Source organism: Myodes glareolus, chromosome 16 (genome assembly GCF_982192425.1).
Source record: "Myodes glareolus chromosome 16, mMyoGla1.1, whole genome shotgun sequence".
Classification (NCBI taxonomy): Eukaryota; Metazoa; Chordata; class Mammalia; order Rodentia; family Cricetidae; genus Myodes; species Myodes glareolus.
The window spans coordinates 1728966-1750109 of NC_142041.1; the positions used below are offsets into that span (position 1 = coordinate 1728966).

Below are 21144 nucleotides of genomic sequence, written 5' to 3' on the forward strand. Positions count from 1 at the left end.
TTTTCCACATCCTTACCCACGAAGTCATCAATGACAAAGTATATATAAATACAACCACGTTCACTTCGGAGCTTGACCTTAACATGTGATAACTTTGCTTTATGCAAATGAATGTGGTTAAATAATAGTAATCTAGTTATAAGACTAAGACTTAAGGGACCTTTCTCTCCTTCTCTCTCTCTCTCTCTCTCTCTTCTCTCTCTCTCTCTCTCTCTCTCTCTCTCTCTCACACACACACACACACACACACACACATCTATTTGCCCTCTAGAGCTTTTATCATTAGCAAATAGGTAAGGAAGACTGTTCATATACATATATATGTACATATATTTATAAAAATATGACTAAAGAAACCCTGTGCCATGTGTTGACAGAGGTTTCTGTCCTGCCTGTTCTTGCAGCCATTCAATCCCAAAGAAACACTCAGAAACCTACATTAATTATAAATTGATTGGCCTATTAGCTCATGCTTCTTATTAATTAACTCTTACATCTTATATTACTCCATAATTCTTGTCTCTGTTAGCCACATGGCTTGGTACCTTTTTTTTTTTTATCAATGAGGCATTCTTATCTTGTTTCCTTTGCATCTGGGGGATTACTGCAGACTAAGCCTTTCCTCTTTCCAGGAATCTCCTATTCTTGTCATCCAGCCTATATTTCCTGCCTGGCATGTTATAATAATCAACATGTTTGTTATTAAACAAATACAAGTGACATATTTGCAGGGTACATGCCCATTGTCCCACAGCAATCTTGGACCATATTTCCATCTTTGAGATCAAACTTAACATCTGCCTTGCAGTACCAAATGTAAGAAGTTTTAGTTCTCCATAAAACCTAAGCAATATTTTATAATAGAAATACTCTTGTAAAAACCTACTTAACTGTTCATAAATTATCATATGATATTAATTTACAAGTATTAGGAAAAAATCATTTTAGTACATTGTTATATTGAACAGGATAGATCTTTATATATGTAATGTTCTTTTAAAAGAAGGAAGGGCTGGGTGGTGGTGGTTCATGCTTTAATCCCAGTATAAGAGAGGAAAAGGCAGAAAGATCTCTGTGAGTTCAAGGCCAGCCTGGTCTACAGAACAAGTTTGAGGACAGTCAGGGCTATGTAGAGAAACAAACAAAAAAGATGAGGGAAGAAGAAAGGAATGACAGGAGAAAGGAAGAAAGTAGTGAAGTGAAAAAGGAATAGTATGTGTATGTTTGTCTAGACAATTTCTCAGCTATCGCAATAATACAAAGAAGAGAAAACCAGGCTGAAAACATAAAAATGAAGTTCCAAGCCATGAGCATATGGCTCCTTTCAATCAATTATAAGATAATCGTCACTCGTACTGAAACCACGTTCTTACTGTTAATAGCAAAAGTGACTAATAGTCTGCTTAATATTAGGAGTTATCTTCTACCTCTCTTCTGCTACAGAAGATGAAATCTAGAATCACAGTCCATCTACCAATGAGAGAGTGATAGAATTCATATCCTTCTTCTCCTTCTGCTAGGAAGGAGGTGCTTCTCAAAAGTCCAAATTCCTTCATGTGTACTGAGTCAATTATTCAAGTTTTGTTTAGAATTGTGTTTCTTGGAACACAACATATGATCTAGTGTTGATGTGCTATTTAAAGGAAATTCAAATTGCTATTTTATTATTAATTCTTAGACTTTTGTACATGTAAAAGTTAATAGTACATACATTGTTTCCTCAATATGTAGCAAAAAGATGATTGACATTAATTTAAAATCTTCAATGAAATACAAATAAAGTATTCTTGCTGTTTCCTGAAAAGTCTTTTACATGAAGTTCATGATCATTAATAGCAATGACTACACTTGAAGTCATTAAACTAGAACAAGGTTATTATCCTCTTCAATTTCATCTTGATAACACAGACATGTTTTAGCTGTTTAATGCCAAGTCATGTAACATGAGGGGGCTTGTTTGTTTGTGTTTATGTCCTGCCTGGCCCCCCAGCTGTTTAGTCCCAGAGAAAAATCACACTGAGATCTCTACAAGTTATAAAGCTGATTGGCCCATTAGGTCAGGCTATTTACTAGCTAACTCTTACATCTTGATTAACCCATTTTTCTGATCTATTTTGGCCATGTGGCTCAATACCTTTTTCAGTGGGGCAGCTCACATCTTGCTGCTTCTATGATCTGGGCAGGAGAGGGAGTAATCAACTTCCTCCTCCCCAGAAATCTCCTGCTCTCCTTGCATCATTTCCACTTCCTGTTTGGTTTTCCTGCCTACACCTCCTGCCTGGCCAATCAGCGTTTATTTAAAACATGATTGACAGAATACAGACAATTCTCCCACACCAAAGTCAGAAGTGTTTGCATAAATGTTCCATTGGTGAATGAAGACAGAAAACACTCTTTATAGCTACCTCAAAAATATTGTTGAAATATGAGGAAAAGAGTCTCCAGTGCAGAAGTGCATAGCATAAACTAGTTGAGAGTAACCCAAGTAGTTACAAGCCTTGGTTATTTAATGTTAGAATATTTTAATATTCTTAATAAAGGAACTCAAATAAATGTGGGGTGCTATATTATGACTCAGGTAATGTATTCAGCTAAATAATAAAACTTAAAGAAATTAGAAAGCATGACTAGCCACTTAAACCTTTGGATCCAGGTGATTTAATCATTTGTTCCTAAGTGTAGGAACTGGTGCTCTTCACTTTCAGCATAACAATCGCAGATCATGGGACACAAAGGTGACCAAAACAAATGCAGCACTGTACTGTGGGAGACAGATTGGGTCTATTACACAACACCTGGACATCAGATCATGTGCAAGCCACTTTGTTGGCTCTGATATTCAAAATTTTCTCATATACTCTGAGCAAAGAGAGAAAATAATATTTCAGTCCCTTTAAAATTCTCTCCCTAAAAATATGCATTTGGCCTACAGGGCTCAAGAGAGAAGAAGGTCAAAGCACAAAGGCATAAGGAAGTGAAAAATATTAGAATCTGGTTATTTAACACCTATAGATCAAGTCTTAGTATTTAATGAGCATATCAATGTATTTTTAATAGTGATGTTTAGACTCTTCTGTGAGACTTTGTCGCCTAGAAATGACAGGGAAGCTATATCAATGATACCACAACACTATGTAGCCCAAGCAAGACCTGAACAATGACAATATCAATGTTATTGATATAGTAATGAGGAAGGGGTAACCTTAGGCACCCCCTTAGTTATCCAGTACAAAGTAGACAGTCCTGCAATCATATGCACACAAGCTACACTTAACATACTCAACAGGTTGTGTGTGTGTGTGTGTGTGTGTGTGTGTGTGTGTGTGTGTGTGTGTGTCTACATATACACACATGGACCAAAGTATCCTAAAACTCTTCCAGTGTATTCTAGGTTAAAATACTTTCATAAGTTGCTATGAAATCTGCCTTATTTCTCTCATTTCCTTGCAACTGCCTGTTGAGCTCACTAGGGGTTACACATAATACTATGTAATACTGCCTATGAAAATGCAGAATATGGAGCTTTTTAACATTGGGCTACAAAAAGTATTTTAGAAAATATAAAACAATGTTACTCTTCTTAAGTTCTATAATATTTAATTTTTGTAAAATATTTTAATAAGACAATATATCAATGACATTCTTAATGGAATGCTAAAGAATTATTTTAAGGTTTATCAGGTCTTTCTAACAATTTAAAACAGAAATAAACCATGTGTTGGAGTTATTTGGGTTTTAAAATACTTTGAAAAGTATAGAGGCCATCCCTATGATATATCACAGAATGCAGAAGTTAAATGTCACATATAAGGCTATTGAGAGGAGTGAACTTTGACATTTAGAGGTCTTGTTGACAAGTTATGGAATAATACAGCATGTAAAGATTGGGGAAACCTTGGCCCAAAAATCAGGCTGCATAAAAGAAAGAGAAGACTAGAGAATAACTTAAATACAGGACATTAGGGCAAATGATCAGAAGTTGTGACAGGGTATACAAAAGCTGTGTACAATGAGGTTGGTATCGAGCCTTGAAATTTACACCCATGTGGTAGGGAGTAGCAGCAACGCAGTTGAAAACACAAGATAAAATGTAGGGAGAAGAGATTAGTTTCTTGTTTATGAGGGTGATATATGAGAACACAAACTGAGAAGAGGGATATAACTAGAGATTAAAAAAATTGCAGTGGTCTTCCTCTAATGTAATAGCCATAGGAATTCATTATTCAACTAAAACCGAATGCTAATCAAAACCATATTCTACAGTTACGCATTTTAACCTTCAATCTATTCTTTTCCATGTCAATTTAGGCAACAGTACATATGAAATTACCACCTGTTATCATTATCTTGATTATTATATAGCAAAAACAATACTTTTAACATCTTATTGAGGTATGCTGAATACCCAGTAAGCCGTACATATTTAAAATGTGTAAATGGTAAGTTTTGGCATCCATGTGAAACAAACACTACAGTTAGATAAATTAAAATATTCTTCACCTTGAAAGTCTTTGAAAGTGTCTGCAATCTTTCCACCTAACCCAGCTCCCTAGCCCCTATACCCTCACCAGTCTGCTGTCTCTTGCCTTAGATTTGTGTCTTTTCTCTATAATTTTGTGGAATGGAGTCATGGAGTTTTGTCTTTTTGTCCCGCTGTGTTCACTCAACATTAATTATTTAAGGATTAATTCATGTTTTGCTACTTGTAACATTTCTTTCTTTTTTATCATTCTTTTAATCTTTGTGTTTATGGGGGCTGCTTATGAGAGGGGACCACACAAACTCCAGGGTACACGGGTGTAGGTTGAAAGACAACCTCTGTGCCAATCCTCATTGGCTCCCCTGCTTCAGACAAGGTCATGTGTTGCTTGCTGCTGAATATCAGCCATCTGGTCCATGGGATTCTGTAGCTTCTCCAGTCCCTACCTCTCATCTAATTGGAGTGCTGGGATTCTGTGTGCTATCATGCCCAGCTTTTACATTAGTTCTCAGGATAAAAACACAGATCTTCACATGTGTAGTGTGATCACTTCACCCTTTCCCCTCTGAAACATCTCCCCAGCCCTGGCCATTCCTGTTTTATTCTAGTGATATTCCATCTATGGACCCCCTAAAGTTTGCTGTTCCTGCTCACACAGGTGGATGTTCAGGTTGCCTTCTGGGTTTGGAATATTTTTGAATATTCTCTGTGATACTGAAAGGCCAAAAATAAAATTTAAGACTTTCTAAGCCTAAGTTAATTGTTCTCACTTCATTTTTGAGAGAAGTTTACAGTGTGGAATTCTATGCTAAATGTTTTTGTTTTACTTGGTTTTGTTTCCTTTTAGCATTTCAAGGTGTTCTTTATGATTTCTGGCAACAAATCTTTCTTCCTTTCTGGATTCCTCGCTGTGTAAAATATCGCCATGTCCATGTCTAATATGTTTTTTCTCTTGACAGTTTGTTTATACAATCTGTTGGGTTTACTTTGCGGATAGTCATCTTTGTGGCATGTGCCAGTTTGGGGTTCTTGGATCTATGAGTTTGCATAATTCCTATAAAGTCATTGAGAAAATGTCTTCTTTCTTTTCTTTTCTGTTTTGCTTGTTTCTCCCTTTAACAAACTTAAAATACATGTATATTATGATCCTGCATATTCTGCTCATCTTAAAATTGTCTGTTCTTGGTGATTCATATGCATATTCATTCTGTTATTGTGACCTAGTTTTTATTCAGTAATACCTAATGTGCTTCTAACCTTAATTTTATTTTTATTTTATTTTCAATCTACCTATCATAATTTTGATCTTTAGAAGTTCAAGTTACAATTCTTAAACAATATGTTCCACATGTCAGCTTTTTGAGCATAGATAATACAGTTGCAATTGCTTAATACTCATATTTCTAATTTTAACACCTATGTCATCTTCGAGATTGGCTTACAAACACTGAAATCTCTTTATGCAGAACTGCTCTTTTGTGTTTCCTTCCACACTTAAGAATTATGTGTACTACAGAGGAACTATTCGCATGTGTAGCTAGTATGAAAGTTAGAGTACACCATCACATGCCTTCCCTACTCACTATTCACTCTCCACCTTATATTTAGCGACAGAGTCTCTACCTAGAAATTGCTCATTCCGATAAACAGGTTGGTCAGTAAGCTCCAAGGATGTTCTTATTTCCACTTCCCTAACTCCAGATTTCAGATCTATATTGCCACAATCACTTTTTTTTATTGATTTTATTGAGCTCTACATTTTTCTCTGTTCTGTTCCCTGCTTCTTCCCTCCCCTTCAACCCTCTCCCATGGTGCCCATGCTCCCAATTTACTCAGATCTTGTCTTTTTCAACTTCCCATGTAGATTAGATCTATGTATCTCTCTCTTAGGGTCCTCATTGTTGTCTAGATTTTTAGGATTGTGATTTATAGGCCAGGTTTCTTTATTTTATGTTTAAAAATCACTTATGATAATTGTCTTTCTGGGTCTGGGTTACCTCACTCAATATGATGTTTTCTAGCTCCATCCATTTGCCTGCATATTTCAAGATGTTATTATTTTTCTCTGCTATGTTGTAGTCCATTGTGTAAATGTACCACATTTTCCTTATCCATTAAAAAAACGGAGGACAGACCTAAACAGAGAACTCTCAACAGAAGAATCTAAAATGGCTGAAAGACACTTAAGGAAATGCTTAGTCGTCACAGAAATGTAAATGAAAACAACTCTGAGATTCCAACTTACCCCTGTAAAAATAGCCAAGATCAAAAACACTGATGACAACTTATGCTGGAGATGTTGTGGGGTAAAGGGAACACTTGTGCATTGCTGGTGGAATTGTAAGCTGGTACAGCCTCTTTGGATATCTGTATGGCGATTCTCAGAAAATTAGGAAACAACCTTCCTCAAGACCCAGCAATACCACTTTTGGGTATATATCCAAAGGATGCTCAATCGTACTACAAGGACATGTGCTCAACCATTTTCATAGCAGCACTGTTTGTCATAGCCGGAACCCGGAAACAACCTAAATGCCACAATCACTTTTTAAGTGAGTGCTAGAGATCTGGTGTCAGGGTCTCATACTTATGTGGCCAACAATTAACTGAATGATCAATCTCTGTATCCCTATGCTTGAAAGTTTTTATTGGATGGCAAACATTTTGAGTTTTGCTATTTGGGATATCTTATTCCAACAAACACTACAGAGCTCCATTGTTGAGTCACTTAGAATGATCTGTTCCTTTCAGACCTCTAAGAATCACTAAACAGAAACACAGAGTGCTGCGTTCAATGCTAGTTATTTCCTACTTATTGTGGCAGGATAATTTGGGGTACTCTACAGATATCCTGTGAAAATGAGGATTTCCTGTCTGACTGGGGTAAGGGACCATGCACTATTGGCATTGCTTTGTAAGCACCAGTTATTACATCTTCCAACCTGTTTGACTGCTTTCTTCCTCCTTGGGTTGTGACTTCATAGGGAGATACAGCAAGTGCAAGGAGAGAAACCTTCTGAGACCATTCATGTTCTCACTTTCTGAAGTTATCACTTCTCTGGTATACTGACTGACCTGTGTGGACTCTAAGGCACCTTGGTCTCCTCAAACTTAGCTTCCTCTGTGTCACAGGGGACTGGGTTGGCTGAATCAAGGTTTTCCCTTTGGTCACTTTGTTGAAAACCGCTGTAGACAGAGCTCACCTAATGTGGTCCCAGCTCCCAGAGATGACACATTCTCTGCTAAGCATTAAGTTACTAAGAAACATGGTTACATTTATTTTGTACATTTTGAGAGGTATTTTGTAGTAAAAGGAATAAATCAGAAAAAAAATGCTATTTCATCTTTGTCCAATAGCCATTCTTAACTCTTTCATCTTACAAGTATCGTTATTATCTTTCCTATTCTGTATGTGAGTAACTGGGGAATGAGTCAATAACTCAACTCACTCAAGTTTACATTGTATAGTCAAAACATCTAAAGTTCTTACACACATGATACACTGCTCCAAAGGAGAGGCAAGAAAGATATGGAATAAATATTTAACACTGAGGATTTCACAAAGCCAGCTAGAGTTTCACCCTTGTAAGCTGGTTTAGACACATATCTTCCTTAAAAGAATAATGAATAAATGATATGATTCATGGAAGCTATACACAGTAACACATCATAAGACCTAAAAATGCTATTTGATATCTATTGGTCAGTCACCGACATAGATGCTGTATAAAATATATAGCACTGACAGAATATTAGGTCTGTCGACAAGATTTGAATATTTACTCTATTATTTTTGAGGTTTCTACTCTCTCTCTCTCTCTCTCTCTCTCTCTCTCTCTCTCTCTCTCTCTCTCTCTCTCTCCAGAAGAAGATACTTTATATTACAAATAAATACTTTGATATAGTAAATCTCACAGAAATGACCAAAAACTCATATACTATGACTGGCTGTAGGCCACACAGAAATTCACAGTCTCAGACACACACACTCTCCTAAAGGTCACCATAAAATTGACCTTTGATGAATTTTTTCTTTCATGTTTTCTACAATGGTCAATTCATTCCATCATAAAATATGGTTAAATTTTCATGACCTTTGAGTATCATATTTAATAGTAAGCTACATAACTACAAACAGTTGAGGAATAAGATTTCAATTTATCTAATATGATATGTAACTTCAGATTAGGCCTTAGAAAGGTTACAAATGTCTAATGATTAAATATTATAAAGGACATTTAACATTAAAACTGTATTGATCTGTAAATAATCACTGTTGAATCAAGCAATCAAATTGAGGACCTTCTAATCAATTTTATTCTAGGTAAGATTCTGCTTAGAATTGTCCCTCAAATTCATTATGCATATTAAATATCTACCTTTATATTGGAGTACCAAAAAATGCCATAAATGAAAGTGTACCCAACATTCCTTACAGGGAAATTATTTTTTTCTGAACTGACTTAGGAACCCGGGTTCCAGACATAGCCTCCCTGATTTGAGTCTAGGCTTCTCACCCAGACATTTTATTTCAATGTGTCTCTGTCAAGATCCTTACTCTCTCTGTGATTAACTCCTCATTGCATAGGGGAGAGAGTTGTGCTTATGCACAAGACTAGAGTGATGATGAAATATGCCGATGCAGGATATTTAAACACTTAGGGTTTCAGCATTCAATCTTTGTTACTTAACATTGTCTTTATGGTTAAATTTAAACATCTAAAGAAATCTGAGGTCTTCTCATTTTGCTAATTATCTAGATGTCTTTTTAATTCGATTAGAATGACAAAAGATGTCTGTTTCTGCACTTCTAGTCCTGAGAGTGACTTCAGGAAGTAAAACTCCCCCAACTCTCACTCTCAAGGATGACCTACTGCTAACCTTGTTTCCTTTTGTGCTGTCACTAAAGACTTGTGCTATCAATGAGCAATGAATATCACACACCTGTTACAAGCAAACTCTCCTCTAGAAGTCTTAAAATGCCCACAGAGAGAACAGCTATCCTTAATCTTGTAAAGAAGCTAAGCAGACAGTGATATAGAAAAAGTTGTTGGATTATTAATAATATTCAATCTACAAAAAATGTTTTACCAACAACTGACAATGTTCTGAACTGTTTAAGTTTGTTCTCAGTGTTATACAAGCAGTTGGTCATTCGCTATTTTCTGTGGCCTACTTGCAACTCTCTCATTTAATTCATGATGAAAAAAGGGGGAAGTAGACATTTGACTTCTCATAACATTTCCCAACCTGTAATACAGATTCTGAAAATTTCTGAAAAAAAAAAGAATTAGGTTTCTCAAGACACTAAATAGAGAAACAAATAGGCCCATGAGAAGAACCAGGCAAGCAAATGTCTAGAGAAGGAATGAATGAACAAAATATAGACACATAAAACAAACACAAATATCAATCATTACAAATCATTAACACAGAACAATCATTTAATTCTGACAAGTTCCCATAGAAAAACTCTTCCTGTGATATACACTGAGGCTGATTATATCAGTAATGTGCTAAGGCTTATGACTGTACTTCCCTCATGTCACATTAAGGTCACACAATCTGAAGACATGAAATGCCATTCATTATGGTATTCAGTTTTCCCTCAAAGAGAAAGCTTTATTTGTCCTTCTCTTGGGTGTAGCTGAAAAAAATACTAGAAAATCTATCTCATTAAATAATTTATATCCTTTCAATAATATCTCTCCTGAGAACATAGATTTTATATATATACATATATATATATAAAATATATGTCATTTCACTTACTTGACTAAAACACACTTTCTAAAACCTGAATGACATTTGTGAGTAGGTTACATTTTAATTAAATGTTGGTACTCCCTAATATGTTAGTGAATGTCTTCTTATTCATAACCTTCTTACCTATAATAATCATTCATATAAGGTATCTAACATTTTTTAAAGGAAAAGACTTCTGAAGTTTCTATTTAAATAAATTAGTTTCATAGTCTTGTGATTAACTTCTCAAATATCTTAAAAAACAATGGGCATAAACTATATTTCAAAATTTGTTTTCTTTGGAAAATATTTATTTGATATGATCCTAATAAATACTAAGAAAATAATACAAGTAGATATTAAATGACTAAATAATCTTTCTGTACTTTTAAAATTGAATTTTTGCTACAAACAATATAATAGGCATTATCTAATTAAATTCATCCTACCTCTACTCTAAGACCATGAGTCATTTGGTCTTAAGGTAACTGAAGACATATAGATTTTGTACTTTTCCACAACAAAAAAAGAATAATACATAAAGTAGTGTTGCATCATAACATTTTTTATCATAGTGGAGAGCTCAGCATACTTTTCCCCCCAAGGAAATGTTAATTTTCTTCTGAGTTCAAGAAATATGTAAATCTTGGTTTCAATTGACTGCCATTCAAGCCAGGTGAAAATCATAAATCATAAGCTATGTGTTCACTGGATTCTTCAAAAACCTTATCTATGAGTCATTTTGTGTCATCTGATTCCACCTAATTTCTTTGATTTTAAACCAAGTTCTTCTTAGCTATGTGAATCCTTAGTAGACAGCTCAATTGTGCCCTCTAGCCTCTTTTAATATAGTGCACCCAGAGGTCACATTTAATTGAAATTGTTATGTGGCTCACCAAACTGTGCACAAAAGTACATACAAAAATGCAGTAAGCCAGCGGTGTTGGTGGAGACACACCATGGCAGAGCATTCACTCAGAGCGCTAAATGACAGGAAATATCAATCAAGGATGATTTTATGAATGACCTCAGAGATCTACAAATAACTTTCCATAGCTAAAACAAGACAAGAGACATTTTGTTTCTTATATATTACTTACATAACTACTTAGCATTTATGATTTTACCTGAAATTTCTTCTTGACTATATTACCTGAATACTTCATGAAATAAATGCAACCTATTTCTCACAACCAATATAAAATAGGTGGTGAGAAAGATAAAACTAGCACTCAGAAGATGTTTTGAAATGATCTTCCTCAATAGGTAAAATGAAGGTACATCATGCATAGGCAAATAGGTGAGAGTAAGAGAAACAAATAAACAAACAAACCAATAATATTTGAGATGATACATACTAGCTAATAGATTGGTAGATAGACAGACAGACAGACTGGTGATAGGTGATAGATATATCAACTTTGAGAAGCATCCACAAAAAGACTCAGACAACCTAGTCTACCATTTTTTATAAACTATCACTTGTTTGTGATGAATATATTTTTGTAAAATAACATTGTCATGTTTCTAATACTTAATTTTAATTTTTTTGTCTTGGCAAAAGTCTGATTTAAACTTATTTTAAACTGGCATCATCTGATCAAGGGACAGTAAGGTAATTCATTGAAAATGAGGTGCCCTTTGTCGCTAGAGAGAGAAATGATGTAAGTTGAAATCATGCATAGCCCACCCAAGTCATGAATTTTAGAAAGAAAACGTGAAGCATCTACCTTTGTAACCTAATTTGTCCCCAAATTTAGTAGTAAGTATGGTGCAGGAAAATTGTCTGTATTCTGTCAATTATGTTTTAAATAAACACTGATTGGCCAGTAGCCAGGCAGGAAGTATAGGTGGGATAACCAGACAGGAAGTAGAGGCAGGTCAAGAACAGGAGAATTCTGAGAAGAGGGAAGCTCTCTCTGCAGTCCTGTCCAGACACAGAAGAAGCAGGATGTGACTATGATGCTGAAAAAGGTGGCTATCACAGAAAAGAATAATGGGCTAATATACGTTATAAGAGTTAATAAGAAGACTGAGCTAATGTGCCAATCAGTTTATAACTAATGTAGACCTATGTGTGATTTCTTTGGGACCTAATGACTGTGGGAACCTGGCAGGACAGATACCCCAACAACAAAAGTAGGAATGTCCCACCCTGACATTTCATGACTATATATACCACATGTTCTGAAGCACAAACTAAGTACTATAAATTTGGAAATGACATTTCTGTTAGTTTGGGTTGCTTTATTTTTTTCATTTTATCTGTTTTTGCTTTCTCTCTTTAATTTGGGAAATTCCCTAATAGAGCAACATAAGAGAAGGATTTATTTGGGTTCACAGCTGGAGAGTGAAATTTCCCTGAGGAAGAGAAGTCATGGCGGCAGGATCTTGTGACACTGGTGCTCAGTGCTTCCATTGCCCTTTTGATGGAGTCTGTATGTGGGTAATCACGGTAATCTAGAAAAATTCCTCACTGATATACCCAGAGGTTTTTCTCCAAGGCAATATTAGAGCTCGCCATGTCCAGGATGGTGACAAATCACTATCCCCATCATTAATCACAATTTAGTTTAATACTCACTCCTTAGGAGGCGCCAGTGAAGAAATTACTAGCCCATGTTCAAGGCAATGAGTGACAAAACCAGAACGGATGCCACTATCCTGTGACATCTACTCCATGGTCCAGTATACTCTATCAGGAATCACTTTGTCATTCTGATGGTGATGTGAAAATGATTTTGTTAGCTCCCTCTGTCTTTGTAGACAAGCTCTTTTTCCTGTTCATTTTTGTAACTTAGTATTCAAAGTTTGAATACAATTGGTCTATGTATTGACATTTAGTCCTATGTTTAGAGGGGAAGCACTTGGTCCTCAATTGACTAAAAATGCACAGGCCCTTTGAATTATAAAGTACTATTTGTTTTTCATGATCTTACTTCTACTTGGAACAGATTTCAGAAAACTCTGCTTTGTAATAGACGGTGTGAACTGAACTTGACATTCTATGATAGTAACAGATGACAAGACATAATGTGAGAATCACATTCTTGAGCTAAACTGTCTAAGAAAAAAACCACAGGAATAAAATGTACTGATGTTAATGTGATTGATTTTCAGTACATTATAGTACAAAAACAGAAAAGATACTTAAATGAAACCTTTCAGACCCGTTGACATGTTATAACCTGATAGACTATTATGTAATTTGTTGCCATTGTGTCAAAGTCCTCTGTATCAATACTGATTTACAACTAGTAAGAAAGATAAAGAGTATTGTGTTTAACCGTGCAAGAAAATGATTCCAACAATGTACATGCATACATGCATAGGGTATACAGTATTCATTCAATCATCAAAACAAGCTATAAATCAAATAGTGTCCTCATCTCTCAGATATGTGAGTTGCAACTTCCAGAGACTGAAGAGTACTCCCACAGACACAATGAGATAGAAGTCAGGAAATCCAGTCTCAGGATGCGTGTTCTTCGTAAGAACATTACTCCACAAAAGACAATGTAATAGACATAATTACATCCACAGATACTGAAATAAACTGTAGTGGGAAGTAATGAGAAAAGGAACTTGTACAATTAAAATTCACAGGCAATGGGGTCAGAACATTCCCAAAGGAACATGAGGAAATAAATCTTTCTCTTCCAACACTTAATAAATCCAACACATGGAGTCAGATTTTTAGTGGATAATCATTCTGGCCTGAAAATATTCTGAGCCATTTAGAAATCTTCAGAACATGTACATTGTGAGGAGCTGCAGAGGGCCTCAAAACGAAATAAATTCACATGTAACAGCACTAATCAAAATTTAGAAAAATTAGTAGTAATCTGAACAAGTTCATTCATTAAGATTTTCTACTTAGTAACTGCATATCCTGAATGAGAAATAGTAGAAACTTCAATACATCACTTTTAACGTGACTTTAAAGGAAACAAAACAGTTGTTGAATCTAACTTGATCTTTATTTTCTGGAAAGGTCTGAAAAAGAAAATCCAGCTGGACAGGGACCTACAAGTCTCAGTGTTCTTTGCTAGGTGATGTCAGGACAAGTATGTCTCCTGTGTCTGTATACCTTCCCGAAAGGATTCCTAAAGAACTCTAGATTTGGGCAAAACCTGTCTAGGCAACTTCCAGAGAGAATGTCAGAGACAAAGTGAAACACAGCAAGAAGCAGGAGGAGCTCTAGACTGCTAACTTCTGGTCCTTTGGTTATAGATTTTGGCCCTCTGAAACATGTGGAGTGTCTCATTCAGCCTACAATCTGACAGCAGATACACACATTTATGAATTAGTCACAGGAACGCGGTTGCAGGTCAGTCATCAGCTGCTCCTACTTATAGAATGCTGAGGGTAGAGATTGGATGAAGACAAGTTTTTATGAGTAAATGAAATAATGAGTCTTGAACACTTAAGCAAATAGAAACCAGGAAATAAGAATAAAGCATCTCAATATACAGAATTTTAGATCTATAAAACAGAAGCACTTCTATCTTTTAAAGCATCTCATAATCAATTATTGGCAATTTCCAATACAGCACACAGTTACCCAAATCAAACCTTGACTATTTAGATAGGTCAGATATGCCTGAAAACTCTGGTCAGATAACAACCAGTTATATAAACAAACTACAAGACAATTTAAGAAATAGTTTCATTCACAATGCATAACACTTTTAATGAATGATTTATATGGATCATAGAATCTTATTTCTTTGATTTAAGGTTTTACTATAAAGCTGCCTCTAAATGTTTTCCTTCTTTACAAACATGTATCATTGTTTAAAAATCAAACTAGAAATGCTCATATATATGGCATTCTATAAAAATTGATAAGGTATTGCCATCATGAACTATAATGTATTTCAAATTTTATAACAAAAAATGTGTGTACCCCAAAAATTAGCCCCAGAATCATGAAACTCTCCAGTTCCCAGTAATGATGTTAAGGATGAAATAATTTCAAGAGTGTAGGAGTTAAATCACAATTCCTTGTTAATAATTTACCTCAGAGCTAGAGTATCATCCAGTGACAGCAGTCTTTGATTTTCAGTTAATATTAGTCATGTTACTGCTTTGTAAGGTGGTGACTTAGACTATGACCACTTCAAGACTACAGAAGTAGTCTTGTATGACTACAGAGAGACCTTGGCGAATGAATGTTCACTTACAACTTAAGGAGGGGTTGAGAAATGGAGGGGATCCATGCATAGTACTACGTTCGATAGTATCTGCTTCTTGATTTAAAACATACTTTATTTGCTTATTGAAAAACTCAAAAATGTAGATTTATCATCAACTGCCATTAGAATATCTAAAAATATCTGGCACCCGTTCAGAAAGTCGAATCCTCTAAATGTTTATTTGCTTAAAAAAAAATCAAACAGGAAAGAATTAACATGAATACTTCTGTCCAACCCCTCCTACAGGGAAAAAATACAGGCTTTTTAACTTTAAATCATGACAAAACTATGGGACAAGCACAAATTAAGTTCTGCAATGTATAAGGCACTGCAATCTTAGTTGTCAGCATAAAGGCCATCTCTCCATAGCTCTGGTCCCACTTAATAACTTAGTGTGTTTACCAGAAAAAAAAAATCAGGATAAAAATCAGGATCCTCTGAGTCTCAAGCGCAATGGATGCTATTACTGCTTTTCTCTCTTTCTCTTTTTTTAAGAAATGATTGTCTTTGAATCAATGAAATTAAGCAATCTCAGTGTGTATGTTTTGCAACCAAGACTATAGAGCATATAGTCTTTTCTCTTGGAAATGAAATATTCTTCCCTTAACATTTCCTATTAGAAAAAAAAATATCTAGAAGAAACATCCAGTAAGCTTTCAACAGGCATAATCACTAGTCAAAAATGCCCTATTATTGTGTATAATATTTTGATTTTAATAACAGCTACCTGTATTATGTGTTTACTATGAGCTATAGTACTATATACATACATACATATGTACACACACATGTGCTTAGAAATCCAACTGAAGCAGTGCTAAACAGCTTACAAAGCTACCTGGAAATAATACAAACTGTGAAGCACAGTCTCCTATAAATCATTAGAAAATTCCCTTTGTGGTAAGTAAGCTTGCTAAGGTCTCAGAGGGCACATGACTCTTTAGTGCCAGCTAAATCTTTGCATTGTGCAATAAACATGGCTGGAATAACTTAAATATCCCCCCAAACGGGAGAGTGACTCTGTGAACTGCCCTTCACATAAATCTTGAGAGACAGAAAGAGATATTTGAAATTCAATATGAAATTATTTTTTTTACAAAAGTACCTCAACCTCTTTCAAGTAACAATATCTGGTTGAACAGACAGAGCTTCCAATAAAAGGAAATACATTCTAATCTATATTTAGTCTGCTAAAACAAACCTAACAATCATCAAAACACTGATGTCATTCAATCTTGTAAATGTAAGTTAGAGTTTCCCAAAGCAGGTAGCTATCCACACAGGCTCAAATTCCCACAGGAAACAAGATACCAGCCAGCACTTACTCTAAGTGCCTCCCCCTTACCCTATCCCCACAATCTCCTTTACCACCACATAGCAACAGCCCTTTCTGTATATAACATTATAAACAACTGCTTCCATTTTCATTCCTTCAGCTTTTGAATCAATCACTATTTTATTTCAATCAAATCATCTCTTGGTTTAAATGTTAACACAGCACTCATAGTGGCACGCCGTTCCGAAAGTTCAAATTTGCCATCAGGAAAAGTCTGAAAGCTTTCTCTCCCTTGATGTTGTTAAGTAGAAAAAAAAAAATCAAGCTGTGGGCTTCAAAGGGTTAAACTATTTTGGTTTCTAAATTGCTCCTTTGAAACGCATTTCTACTTAACATCTGCAAACTTCCTTAATTCCTGTGATGATGACTCTTACTCTTTCAACTCCTCTGCTTCTGCTCCATTAAATGGAGTCCAAAGGACAGTTCATAGAAGACTCCGCCTGCACACATGGCACTTATTATGAACACTTTGCTTATAAATCGGTTGCATGAAACATGCTCAAGCCCTGTGCAACAGGTCCTGCTATTGTGTAAACACAAGCTCCTGACACAACAGGAAGCTTTAGGACAGTAACCCAAGTATCACACCAACCAGTGCAGTTTCAGTCCTAATCCTTTTGAGATAGATGAAGCCATGATAGCTATTTAAGAGAAGTTTGTTTTACCTAGACCTTCCCACAGTCTCAACCTTATGTGTCATGCTAATGGAAGGAACTGTGTCAGAGCCCAGGTGTGCACGCCTTTCATTGATTTCCTGCACATGACTGGCTTTAGGGCTCAGTTGATGACAGGAAGTGCACTTTAGCAAAGGTCTGACAACTCCTTATCCTTAAGTTCCCTATTGTTTCTGCTGTCTGTTCCCAAAATCATCATAGTCAAACAAATGGCAATCTAAGACATCTAGGCTCTGTCATGTCAGCGTGAAATCAAAATAAAAACACACCTCCTGAACTATTAGATGGGACCACGTTTATTTCCAGTCCCCTGGGAAGGGAGAGAGTAGGCACTTAAGGCAATGGATTTCATGTGCTCTGTACAGTTAGATCTAGTTACAAGTGTATTAAGTTATGTCTAATAGAAAGACACTGTCTGCTCGAGTGTTTTATCACAAAGTGGTGTTATTAAGCATATCAAGTATTCCCATGCTCTCCTTGAAATCTTTGATTTTTATCCTCCCTTTGTTAGGCACAGACCACAAGAAGAAATATTGCAGGAACAATACCCAGGCGGCACATGATGCCAGCCATCAAGGCTGCTTCCCTAGCTCTGGATCCAGCAAAAACTCAAGCTTTCTTATAAAACTACACGCTGGCTCTAGATAGAGCTGTGCCTCTTCCCTGGCTAAGCAGTACCAGCACGCTACAATGAATCTCTGAGCGTGCAGCACCGTGCTTTGTGCAGCTGGGGATAACGGATTGTCGGTCTCCAGGCATCCATCACCTACAACACTGGCAAACTCAACATGGGTTTCGGTGGCTGGCTGCAAAGGAAACAATGTGCTCCGAGCTACAAGGACCGGCGAGCGAAGGAAAGGTTCCAGCGAGCAGTCAGGCAAGGGGAGAGGAAGAAAGCACTGTAGTCTTACCTCCACATTGAAATACTGCTCCGTTCCGCAGACCGTAGCACATAAAATCCAAAGCAAGGTTTGCAAGCAAAACACCCCTGAACGATGCACGAAATCCAACCTTCTTCCAGTGCTGAAGGCGAGTAAGATCATAGTGAACTGTGCCTCCACGGATGGACGAGCTCCCCTGCGTTTTCTCCCTCTTTCCCAATGCCCACTCCCTCGTTTCCTTTCAAAAAAAAATCCTCGGGTGGGTAGGGAGCTTGCAGGTTCACCCACCCTTTCAGGAGAGGAGATCAGTGCGGGGACTCGGCAGCCGGGGAGGAGCTGAGGAAAAGCAGGGTCAGCGGTGGCGAGCGTTCACCATCCTCTCCCTGCTGTCGCCCGGAACGTGGCGCCCAAGTTCAGCCGCGGTTCCCGACTCCCAGCGCCGCCGAATCGCAGCCGCCGCCTCCAGCCCGTGCGTCCTCCACCTCCTCCACCTCCTACGCCGCCGGTGCCCCCAGTTTCTGCGGGAAGGGCCTCCGCCGCTCCCAGCTCACTCTGCTGCTCCTTCCCTCCTCTCCGCTCCCCCTCCAGAATGTTCACCCGTAATCTACATAACTCCTCCTTCTCGGGGGTCTGCGAAGCTCTGGGGGCCCCGCGCGTGCACACTCTCCAACCACACGCGCGCGCACGCTCCGTCCTAGACACACACAAGCACACACACACACACACACACACACACACACACACACACACACACACACACACACACACACACACACACACACACACGAGTACACAAGGCCCGAAACACACGCAGGCGCGTTTCTTAAAGGAGACGGTTCCTAAAGGCTCCCTCTTGGCTACCGTGTGGAGCCCTGGATTAGGTACCGGGCCTTTGAGCAGGGCTCCAGTTGGTGATGAACTCTTTTTCCTTATTGCCTGCCCTCATCCAGAAGGTCGATTCACGCCTAGGATTCCCCCGGGAGGATCTATTCCTACATCTCCCCCACACCCACCCCCCTGCCCTCACATCTAAAAGCAAGTGCTCCCCTCCCCAACCAGTGCTTGGGTGGGGCTTGGGCTGTGGACCCTATAAGAAGCTAAGGAGCAGCCCAGGCCTGGTCTTGAAGAGTATTTGGCATCTTAGTTTGAGGTTTTCAAAGAGAACCCTGGTGCTGGAAATCAGAACAACACTCGGGTTCCTGTGAGTTGCTTGATGGTGTGGGCCAGGAACCAGGGCTGACCAAGTTTGTAAGATGGAGATGGCAAACCTGCTATTAAAACTTTGTTCGGGTCTCCTAATCCTGTGGCCTGATAACTCCCAGGATCCTTGTATTCTGCCTAATAGACTCGGGCAATCAGCACGGGATTTTAGTTAGGAGACCAGTCAACTACAGAATCGGCATGGCATGAACGTGCCCCCTTCAAATGAGTGGTGAACGCACTGTAAACGCTGAAACTCCAAAGACAGGCTCATTAACACATTTGAGAAAAGAGGTGAGGGCACTGGGGAGGAGGCAACTGCGGAGCAAGGGTGAGAGCCTAGGAAATGGGAAGCAGCTCCCCCACCCCGGGGGGTGAACGGGTGAATGGCTGACAAGGACCGGAGCAAGATACTGAGAGAAGTTCAAAGCGGGGTGGGGGAAGTCTGGAAGGAGACCAAAAAGCTGCAAGAACTGGAGGGAGGCTGCGGGCATGCCAGGCTGGCAAACAGGGCCAGGGGACTTCAGGAGGGGCTGCAGAGAGGTACCTGAACCGAGGCAATGTGAGGCAATGGACAAGGGAGGCAGCAATTACCAGCCCTTGGCAGGTGACTTTTGACTGAAGAGAAAGGGGGAAGGGAACAAGGCAGGCATCTGTTTGGGGGCAAGGCCAATAAATGTGCTTCTCCTTGGCAGCCAGTAGAGGGAAAGAGGAGCCCACGGGAGAGACAGGCAGCCAGAGCAGTGGGGAGCAGTGTTCCAGGTACGTGACAGCTGCCTAGGCAAAATGGAAAAGAGAAGTGACAAGATGCATTTCATGGTCAGCCAGTAAAGCAAGGAACCGAACACAAGAGGTCACAGTTAGTAAACAGATGGAAAATGTTGAAAAAAAAATAGTTTGCCAAGCATTGTGTTGGACGGAATCATTTGTATATGAAATCTGGTGGGTGGAATATGGGCTGAAGCCTAAAAGTTTCCTGCTATTGCTCTAATAGAACCTGTGGGAAATATTGAGTTGAAACGCAGGGAAACCTTTGTGACATTCGTGTGTGTGTGTGTGTGTGTGTGTGTGTGTGTGTGTGTGTGTGTGATGAAGACATTAAAATAACTATGTCACATATTGCACTCTGTTAGAATTTGAAGACGTTTCCAGTCATAGTATTTCATTTTATTTTCATAACATCCTTAAGGTGGGTGGACAGCTGGGTCTTGCTGGTCTCCAGCCCAGCTGAAAAAGAAAATTCCAGAACCCTAAGTTCCTGAGAGACCTTCTCAAGGATTTAAAGTGGTGAGCAACAGAGGAGGGCACCTGGTATTCTTCTTAGCCATCTGTGTGGCATGACTGACACACACATACATACACACATGTGCACACACACATGTACACACAAACACACATGTGCACACACACAGAATTATTTTACATGCCCATTCTATCTAACAAGATGCAAAGATGATGACAAAAAACATTTTGAGGTCTTCCTTGTCATCTAGCTTCTACTGAATCACCGAAACACATTCACAAGAGAACCACGTGAAGAAAGCTTCAAATTACGAAAGCCTTACTTAATGAGCCAGAATATGAGAGGACTGTTATCAAGAAAGTGAAAGAGAAGGTGCAGCCTGCTAGG

The 21144-nt window shown here is 38.0% G+C and overlaps 1 protein-coding gene across 1 annotated transcript in view; it reads right to left on the reverse strand.

Annotated features, from left to right (window-relative positions):
• Mmp16 (matrix metallopeptidase 16) overlaps nt 1-19097 on the reverse strand; it is a 238396-nt gene extending 219299 nt beyond the window's left edge. Inside the window, exon 1 of the mRNA XM_048420470.3 lies at nt 18345-19097. Within this exon, the coding sequence (XP_048276427.1) occupies nt 18345-18476 (132 nt within the window). The 5' untranslated portion in view covers nt 18477-19097. The remainder of the gene's footprint in view (nt 1-18344) is intronic.
• Between the last annotated feature and the right edge of the window lie 2047 nt (nt 19098-21144).